This window comes from Heteronotia binoei, chromosome 21, assembly GCF_032191835.1.
Source record: "Heteronotia binoei isolate CCM8104 ecotype False Entrance Well chromosome 21, APGP_CSIRO_Hbin_v1, whole genome shotgun sequence".
NCBI classification, from domain to species: Eukaryota; Metazoa; Chordata; class Lepidosauria; order Squamata; family Gekkonidae; genus Heteronotia; species Heteronotia binoei.
The window spans coordinates 58,405,627-58,416,293 of record NC_083243.1 but is presented as its reverse complement, the minus strand read 5'-3'; the positions used below and the strand labels follow the sequence as shown (position 1 = coordinate 58,416,293).

General features: G+C 38.5%; 1 protein-coding gene across 1 annotated transcript in view; it reads right to left on the bottom strand.

The window, feature by feature from the left end:
- Positions 1-285: 285 nt before the first annotated feature.
- Positions 286-10,667, bottom strand: part of LOC132589305 (uncharacterized) — a 49,844-nt gene continuing 39,462 nt past the window's right edge. Inside the window, exons 4-8 of the mRNA XM_060262013.1 lie at positions 9,706-9,827; positions 7,778-7,888; positions 6,943-7,049; positions 4,340-4,430; positions 286-832 (exon numbers count right to left, since the gene is read on the bottom strand). Of these exons, the coding sequence (XP_060117996.1) occupies positions 716-832; positions 4,340-4,430; positions 6,943-7,049; positions 7,778-7,888; positions 9,706-9,827 (548 nt within the window). The 3' untranslated portion in view covers positions 286-715. The remainder of the gene's footprint in view (positions 833-4,339; positions 4,431-6,942; positions 7,050-7,777; positions 7,889-9,705; positions 9,828-10,667) is intronic.

The following is a 10,667-nucleotide window of genomic DNA, read 5'->3' as shown; positions in this document are numbered from 1 at the left end:
AGAATTATTCCTGGTACAAGAAGTTTTCGGTTTGGTGCAGGGAAGAGATCCCTTTATTATTTATTTATTTCACATTTCTATCCCGCCCTTCTCAAAATGGCCTCAGGGGTTATTTCTGTCCTCTTCAGCCTGACACCCCTGCAGCCCCTCAACAGCAAAGTTAATGTCAGCTCAGGAATGGGAAAGTTAGAACAGGTCCCTGGAAAGCCATCTGTACCACTAGATGTATGGAGTAGTCTGTAACCAGGGAAAGGGGAAAATTCTTGTCAAAAGGGCAGATGCATATTTTAGAGTATACAATATTTATTTTAAAATTAAAAAACCTTGCAGAGATACTACCAAGGTGGCTTACAAAAATGTTAACACAATTTGGTAACAAAAATATCTAAAAATGTATATTAAAAAAGCAAGTGGACATAAAACAGCAGCAGACAAAAATACACATAAAAACTAAACATTATTATTTCAGCATCTAAGAATAAAAAAGACAAAATCTGTAGAAAAATAGCATAGCACAGCAGCATTTTTTGTTGAGTATGGACTTCCAATTAAAAGGAACCATATAGATGCTCTTTAACATAACCAAGAGTGCATATCACTTCTCTGCCTTTTCATTTTACATCCCCAGAAAGGACTGCAGTCTGTACCCATTGCCATTAAAAAAGAAAAGACTGCAGTATAAACCACAATTCTACAGTTTGAATAAGTATTTATGTTATAGAATCTTATACAAATAAATTTGTTTAAGTGCTTCTTTATCAGCATCTTCCTCCAAGAATACATCATAGAGTAATGGCATTGCTTCTACCCACTGGCTGAGCTGAATGTTCACCTGAAAAAAATTACAATATGAAATTAAACCTTCCATATGCAGATCTGCTCCTGTCAATATACAGCACTGTGCAGTAATGAAGAAGGCATGTTACAAAGGAAATCAAATCGAATAGTAAGTTGCATAGTGGAATTGTTACAGGCAAAAGTCTGCAAAATATGCATGACTGCTTCAACATCTTAGTGAGGATTTGCAACTGCATCCATGGTGGAACTCAGCCATGGAACTGCACAAACAACTGCAAAGCTGCAGGATCTGAATACTGGCACATCCAGCTCAACTAAATGGCTCACCAAGAAAATGGGTAAAGGAAGGGTCCTTGCACCCACCCAGTCTGTCAGCTGGCCACCTAGGAATGGAGATGCCAGAGGCTGAATGTGAGACCTTCTGCTTGCAAAAATATGTTCCCTCCAGCTGAGTCATAGGCCTTCTCGATATTGATTTCTTTCATCTGGATGCTTGCAAAGTTATAAAACTATGCAACTAGTGAATCATTTTTGCTAGACTTTTAATTTTTTTTCACTGACTTGACTTAGCTTTTCTCCCAGACTCTGGCAAAAGAACTGCTTTACATGTGGCAAGAGTCTATAAAACAAATTAGGATTTGTGTCACTGGTCATTTTAGGTAGATATCATTTGCTAGAAATTATATCAATTCCCCATCCCTCATCACAGTGACTAATTTTAACTGGATAACTCCTCTTGCTTTTAAGGTTCAGTACCATAAGGGCCCCTTCACACAGTTGCCTGATCTGACAAAGAGTGATTCACTTCAATATTGTTGACTAAAGAGAACAAAGCCTTTAGTTTTTGCATCTTACTTAGTTATTTTATGCAATTATTAGAGTGTTATTCCATGGATTTGATATCTCCTAGTGCAGATTAAGTGGAATCCTATGCAAAGTTATTCCAAGCCCACTGATTCTAGAAAACTTAAGTCAGAGTAACTCTGCACAGGACTGCAGTGTAGCTATTACTGCTTCTGCACACCTGGAAGAAATGTTTTTACTAACACTGCCAAAGTTATCATCATCACCACTAAATGAGCCGGTTGTAGTCAGAATTATCTGCAAATGAAATAGGTTCCACATGTCCCAACAGGTAAAACTGCAAGAGTTGTAAAAATGCCAGCTCAGAGGAGAAAGCAAGAAAGAAGACAACGGGAATACCCAAATTCAGGTTTGCAGTAAGAAAATGCAATCTGTCCCCTCCCTAAATGGCAGAAGACTGTCTTTTTTGAAGAAAACAAGTTGCAGGTGCAAATACCTTATTAATCCTAAGAATAGTCAGTTCTGACTAGGTACCCTCATCTCCTTCACCCTTATCCTTGGATTTTCCTCAGACTGTTGTATAGTTTTTTAAAGGTCCTAAAGCTTGGTTTATTGCTGGTTGCAAATATATTATTTTTACTGTCATTAGATTAAGATTTTCAGATAGTTTCAGATGTAATTGTTTACAGTATAGCATTCCAAATGAGAAACATCAAAATAATGATCTGTTCTTCTGCTTTCAGGTAATCCTACTTCAGCTTAATTTGGCCTCATTTCAGCTATTCCTTACGGTCATGGAAAGAACAACTTGTATGTCCCTCCCCCCATTTTTCCCATAGTAATAATTAGAAGAGTTTTTAAACAAACCTTCACAGCAATTGTCAAGACACTACAGGTAATCATCATATAAACAAAATGCATTTATTTTAAAATATTTCTGTGTCAACTTTCCACCTGAATAAAGCCCCCATGGTGTCAAACATCAAAACTTTCAATGGTGCAATATTTAAGATATTAAAACATTTAAAATAAAGTGTATATGAAATGCCCTGACCTAGATGGTCAAGGCTACCCTGATACTGTCAGATCTCAGAAGCTAGAGAAAAACAACACACTCACTCCGTGTAGAAAATACTCAGTATAACCCATGATAAGTGATTTTTTGTAAACTCATAAACAATTCAGTGATACAGATAATAAACCATCCTATGCATGGCACAACTACTGTCCAAAGAACCATGCCATTTTTAACTGTAGTCCAATGAATGATAAAAGAACCGGTTCCAATTTCATTTCCTTCTTCAAGGGACTGTCTTCTGCACTCATAGGTTCAGTAGAGTTGAAGTGCCATAATACATATCCTGGCTTTCCAAATTTTTAAATTCTTTCTGGAACGCCACTGCCAATCCTTCAACATTTGAGAGCTATCTCGGAAGCTAAGCAGCATCACTTGTGATTACTGCTTGGATGAGAGACCACCAAAGTCCAAGGTTGCTATGCGAAGGCAAGCAATGGCAAACCACCTCTGTTCATCCCTTGTCTTGAAAACCCTACAGGGTTGCCATAAGTCAGCCATGGCTTGATAGTACTTTCCACCACCACCTTCTTAGAAAAGGAAAGTTTTGACAGTTAAAAAATACTGTTATCTGTCTGATAGCTGTAGATTGGTGTGAACATATTATGTTATTATTATTATTATTTGTTTATTTATATTCCGCCCATTCTCCCATTGAGGGCTCAGAGCGGAGTACAGCAAATAGAAATAAAATCACAATAAAATCATAATAAAAACAATTACAACATTCATCAAAGTGCAGCAAGATGGTATATATAATATGTCTGTTCTAGAACAGCAGCACAGTTTGCTTTTATGTCTAGTTCAGAGTGCTTGTTCAGATTATTAAAGTTCTACATGACTTGGGCCCAGTTCTCTTGGAGACCTTCTCACGTAGGAATTTCCCATGGGTTTAAAATCAGTCAACGAGATCATGTTTCAGGTGCCATTTTTCTTTTAGAGAACTGAGATAGATTTCCACAGGGAGCAGAAAAGCTACAGGAGGATCTCTCTAAATTGGGTAAGTGGGTGGCAATATGGCAAATGAAGTACAACATAAGCATAAAGTGATGCTCACTGGGGGAAAAAAAAACATTATAATTTCAAATATATCTGTTGATGGGGTCTTGACTGGCAGACAATGAGAGGGAATTAGATCCTGGCAGTGGAGCAGATAGCTCAATGTGCAGCAGCAGTAAAGAGGTGAACTCCAAAATGGAGATTATAATTATTTTGCTATCAAGTCACAGATGGCTTATGGTGACCCCTATAGAGTTTCCAAGGCAAGAAACATTCAGAGATGGTTTGCTATTGCCTGTCTCTGTGCAGCAACCCTGGATTTCAATGGCTACTAGCTGTGGTGACTAAAAGCCATCTCTATATCCAGAAGCAGTAAATCTCTGAATATCAGTACTAGGAAGTAACATGTGGCTGTCTTGGCCTCCATCTACTGTTTGCTGAAATAAACTGAAACTGCTGGTATTTCTGTCCAGAGAAAAATAGTTTCCTTAAACCATTTCCCCCTGAACCTCAGTTGTTGGAAGTGAGAGTAAGACCACAATGTCTCCTTGAAGACAAAAGCAAATGACTGATCAACAACAAAACTGTTGGAATTTCACCTAGATAAAAATGGCTCTATATCAAAAGACAGAGAACAAAAAGATTTCAAATACAGCCACTCACCTGAAGATCTGATAAAGACTCCTCAAGACTTGGAACTGTGACCAGTAATGTTCCTTTCTTTTTTACATTTTGACTGATAAATTCCCAAGATCTAGAAGAAATTATTGTTGGATTTCATAAGAAACTCCTCCTTCAAGAAGTTACTAGCATATAGAACCCTTAACGTAGGGTTTTCAAACTCATTTATTATGAGGGCCAGATCTGACATAAAAGAGACCTTGTCAGGCTGGGCCATGTATATCACAAAATGTGTGTCATAAAATGTAATTCCAGGTAGTGGAGATTTAAACTTTATAAAGCGCACGGACAAACAAAGATTTTTTAAAACTTAAAATAAAGCATGCTTAAAACTTTAGTATGCTTGTAATATTTTGTTTAACAGTATCTGATAACTGACACCTCTTGCTCTAAATTATTGCATCAAAAACTGGAGACAATGCCTGTGCTGTAGCAATCTTGAGTATGCTATTCAGGTGTTCTTCAGGTATGCATCTGTATGTGAGCTTTTTTACATAAGCTGCTTCATGTACTGGTCAAGAACATGTGAAGGCACCATGACACAGACTGAGGGCTATGTGTTTGTCTACAAAACTACAGTCTTCCTCAGAAAAATAACTACAACTCCTATGTTGCAGTGCAAGAATAGAGAGACAGGCATGTATAGTGGTCAGTATCGGCCTACTATCTGGGAAGTCTAAGTTCAAAATTCCCAATCAAAGGAAAATGTGAAAGAAAAATCTAAGGTAATTGTGCTGGGTTAACTTGGTCTGGCTGTTGTTATTCTTCTTCTGGATCATTAAAGTGTATGAGAAGTTTTGTCCCTCAGAACTGACTCTGTTATGCATAGGTGGTGTTTTCCACCTGTTATTCCTGTCTAACATATTTGGTCTCACACTAACTCCCCCCATCTAAATTTGAGACAAGGCAAACAATACATACTCTACAACATGTACACATCTACATTAAACACCTACACTAACCCTAGGAAAATAATATGCTAGAAACCTAGCCTGGCCTGCAGGAAGTTTAAACTCTTTTGAAGAACAAGATCTTCCGGCAAGTCTAAGGTGCTGTCAAGTGTCAGCCAACTTATGGTGACCTCATAAAGTTGTCAAGACTAGACATGAAAGAGATTGCCTGTCTCTGCATAGCAACCCTGGACTTCTTGGTGGTCTCCCATCCAAGTACTAACCAGGGCTGAACCTGCTTAGCTTAGAATACTAATTTTCCTTACACATCTATGGGCAAGATTATAAAATGGCTTGTATGAGACACAGCAACACATTTGAAGGTACTATTGTGTCCTACCTACTTGTAAGAACTAAAAATACGACTGAATGAGAGTCCATGGTGCAACTGGGATTAAAATGTGATGCAGACTGTCTTCTTTCTTTCAACAGACTTATCTGACTCTACTTCTGATACTGTAGTTGCTATGTCTGATAACAGCACTTAAGAATTTGATTGAATTTTTATGAACACAACCACTTTTATAAAAATTAGTACAGAAGCCTTTCAAAAACCAAGACAAAAAGGCAAGCCTTGTCTTACTGTAAATAATGCCATAAACAAAACTTAATTTTAAAAAAAGCATTTTTAAGCTCCTATGATATGTTGAGATCACTAGATCAAAAGTTATATGGTATTAGCTGGTTTTGATAGTTCACTATATGAAACAAGATGTTACACAAAGAACCTTACAAGATTTCTCTGTTACAGCAAACCAGATGATCTACCCATTTGAAAGAAAACACAGAGCAAAATTGTGAATTCATGGTACAGATGGAACACAAAGTACCCAATTATCATGAGAGCCAGTTTGGTGTAGTGGTTAAGCGTGTGGACTCTTATCTGGGAGACCTGGGTTTGATTCCCCACTCCTCCACTTGCACCTGCTGGAATGGCCTTGGGTTAGCCATAGCTCTGGCTGGAGTTGTCCTTGAAAGGGCAGCTGCTGTCAGAGCCCTCTTAGTCCATCACAGAGACCTCACAGGTGTCTGTTGTGGGGGGAGAAGATATAGGAGATTGTTAGCTGCTCTGAGTCTCTGATTCAGAGAGAAGGGCAGGGTATAAATCTGCAATTCTTCTTCTTCTTCTATCAGCCCAGCACATTAGAATAATATTTCAGATTACCAAAGCCTGTCATACAAAGTATGTCAAAAAAGTAAACAAAGTTTCCCGTTTGATAGTTTTGTGAGAACTGAAGCTGGCAAGCAAGTTTCTCCATCATGGCAACATCCCAGACCTTTGAGTATCATAGCAGAGGGAAAATGAAATACTTCAATCTCAAAGCCATTTTTCATAGCCATTGTTAGCAAATATAATTCCAAACTTGTGTTGGTCTTGGTTTTCTTTGTCCATTAAGTTCAGAAACAAGACTTGTTGCATCCAAGTAGGAAGTTAATAGTTAGAAGTCTCAGCCTAAAAAAGGATCTTTGAGATGGCCTCTAATAACGTTCACAATTTATTTTGTTATACATTTCAGATCTTGGTTTTTTTGTTTTTGTTTTAACAAAAAGGGGTGTAGAATATGCAATGCTAGCTAGCTGTATTGCCAAACGTGTATTTCTGGTTTTTAAAAATCTCTAGAACACACAGCCTACCTGGCCTGTTCCTCTTTGTCAAGGAAATATTCAAATACATTATTCATTATGACAGCGTCAGCATTCTGAAGAAGTGAAGCCTGGGTACGTATGTCTGCATTAAGCACCTCAAGGAAGAGAATTTTACAGGTTATTAACATAAAAGACTCTAATTGGACAGCCCCCATCGTTAACACCTTCATATAAGAAAAGGGTTACCTGTGTCAATCTTTCTCATAGGCTCTCCTCAGGGTCCATTATCATTTCTGAACTAAGCCATTACACACAAACACATACACTGGGAGATGATGATACATTTTGAATTGCAATGAAAAACTGAATACATGTTCAGAGAGCCGGAAGGAGACACAAGATGAGCTGAGAGTATATTGGGGGCAAAATAGGAAAGGATAATACTTGTGCCTTATTGCAGTTACCATCATTCCATTAATTGTTGCTACCCATTGGCTAATATCCACTGAACAGGCACTACCCATAGTAAGTACATATCAATAGTGTATACGGCCCAGAGTAAAAATACTGCAAGAATAGCAAAACTATGGGTTGCCTTAAAATCATCTCAATCTCTATAACATCTTGAGTTTTAGCCCTCGCTCATATTCTGAATCTGTATTTTCCTATGGCCTTCTTTTAACTCCAAAATAGCTGAGATCAGAATTGTTGCTGTTCAGCAACTGCTCAGAACCAGCTGATTGATTCAGCCATATTCCCTAGAAGAACAGCTGCATGAGGTTGTACAGTACTTGTCTGACAGAAATTGATGTGTATCTCTAGTCGACTGTCTAACTTGTAAGCACTCTGAAATAAAGCAAATGGCCAGATGTACACTATTCACCTTTATTCTTCCATTGAGTTGGTATTTGGCAACAATAGCTTCTTGCAAGTGGCAAAAATCTTCATTCATTTCAACTCCATAGATCTGAGATGCTGAGCTGTAAAAGTAGCCCTAGAATAGAAAGAAGTCTGAGGAGTTGTTTTTTTGAAATCAAGACATCAAATTAAACTGCATTAGAAATATGCTTTCATTTATCAGTAGGATATGCTTTGGGGCCTTCTTTACATAGGGCCATGGTACCAGGCCTACTGCTTAAAACAGAAAGTTTATAAGAAGGTAAAGGTAGTCCCCCTGTGCAAACACCGAGTTGTTACCGACCCATGGGGTGACATCACATCATGATGTTTTCTTGACTAACTTTTTATGGAATGGTTTGCCATTGCCTTTGCCCAGTTTATGTCCAAGGACAATTTCCAGCAAAATCTAGATGACTGTTTAACATATAGGAATATTTAACAAGCATCTGAGCCACTCGTGGGAAGGGCGGGATATAAATTCTAAATAAATAAAAAATAAATAAAAATCTGTAGCATTAACTCATGAATGCTTTACACTACATTTAATGATGTGTCAGGGCAAGTAAACAAAACCCTAACCTGTGAGATAAGACTTACAAATCATACACCATCTTTGATTTATGTTTTCATTACTATAGCTTTCTGATATCTTTTAATCATCTGGCAAGAAAGCTGTCTGTAAATAAAATGTGGCCAATTGCCACTTTTGTAAAGGAAGCCAAAAAATATCAGGAAAAGAACTATTTAAAAAACCTTATGGTGATCTTCCATCTTAGCTTTGATTTTATGATAATTTCACAAAAGCTGACAAAGCAATAACTATTTATGAAAAGTAACAGCCCCAGACTTAACAGGGGCTGCTTTTGTGGCTGGGAGGCTTGGGAGAGGGCAGGAGCCCACACTTACTGTACCTGCAGCTGGCAGGCAATGGCGTATGGGCCCTGGTTCCAAAATGAGGTCAATCAGCATCTGGTCAGTTTGAGGGAGTGGAGACCTGGGATATTTTAAAAGCCATTGCCAGGGAATGGAACCCTCAGTCTGTATGGCCATTATGTACTTCCTTAAAACCATTTCAGCCATATCCTGGTTCTTTATCTATTTGTTTGATCTATTTTATCTTTGGTTTTAAAGAAGAAAAATAGTATTCGGATAACCTTCATTTCATTTTGTTTTCATAATAGGAGGTCTAATTTTTTTTTTAAATGAAGCTGCCTTATATAGACACTGTCTGCTTAATCCAGTATTGTCAGTTGTAACTGGAACTTCAAAACTTGACAGATTATTCCAGGCTTTTCTGTTCAAGATCCTTTGACCTGAACCTAACAAGGACTGAATCTGGGACCTTCTCCATGCAAAGCAAGGTGCTCTAATCTCTGCCGTAAAGCTTTCAGGAAAGGACGCTGCAGAATTAGAGAGCTCAAGCTTTACAGAGTTATTGGCCTAATCAGGTACAAAAATACAATAAAAATTGAAACCAAACTATAATTGCCTGATTTTTTAAAGAAAATCTGTATTATTTATAACATTCCTGAACAGAAAGAGGGTCTACCTATTAAGCAGTATATCTAACTTAAGTAGCTGAATTTGCCAAAAATGCATCAAAACATATGGGCAAGGACATCACTTTGGCCAGTTTAGTTGACTGATGTGATACTGCATTGTAATAATACCACAAAACAGGAATAAACAATAGTATCAGTACCTACAAAGATAAGAATGCATAATGTCAAAATCACTGACTTTAAAAAGGTGCACTACTGCTAGAATCATAATTGCATGTAAAATTTTGAACCAATGAGATCAATGCATCAAATTCGCAAGCCAACAAAACAGTAAATGAATGAAAACACACAGAAAAGATCAAAGATACTTAATAATTTTTAAAAAACAAATTCCCAGATAAGGTTTTACCCCAAACAGCACTGCACCAAGCCTGGAGCCAACATCAACCACAACCTTCCCTGTCAAATCGGGTAGAACATGCCGGTAAAGGAATTTCAGTTCCATGAAAGAAAATGAATGAGAAATGAACTCTGTGGAATAAGCACAAAATAAAGGTATTCTTGGAATACTAATCAGCCACTGTAAAATACAGATTAAAACAAGACTTCCTTTCAGAATTTTCATGTCCCACATGTTGAGAGTATGACAAGAATACTCTCAGTACCAGCCATATGCAAATACTTTTCAAGCTTTTCCCAGCAGTCTGCTGTGACTAGGGATGGGCATGAACTGGGAAAATGGAGGTTCATCCTGGTTCATGGGGTTTCATGAACCACTAACCTTCATTAATCTTCCTGTTTACTGAACCAATTTGTTTTGTGAGGTTCGTGATGCCTCCTTATGGGCTACAGACACCAAAAACACAGTGAGCTGACTCACCAGTACCTGCCATCCAAGTTTGGTGAGGACTGGATTTAGGGGGCCAAGTTACAGCCCCCTCAAGCAGGTGCCCCCAGTACAGTGCTCTCTGGAGAAATCACAGTCACAGGTTCAGGAGGAGTGTGTCAAACAGTCACAGGTTCAGGAGGAGGGCCACTAGAGGCATCAAACTTGCAGATCTCCCCAGGATGTCCATCAACTTGCCCTACAAGTTTGGTGAGGATTGGCTGGTGGAGAGTGAGTACTGTCCGCCTCCTCATTCTAGACACAGCAATGTAGCACAGCCACCAGCAAAAGGCCACACCTCCACTATGGACAAAGGCTGGCCATCTACAGCAACCATCTCACCAGCGAGGTGATTGCCTCCTAGGCCTTCCACCTAGCCCTTTTGCTTGGCATTGCTAGCATCTGCATGGGAATGACTTCCTGGAGGGTGGCCAGCTTGGAGGTTCCACTCCTACCCACAGCACCCTCAGTGAGAGTCTTTTTTC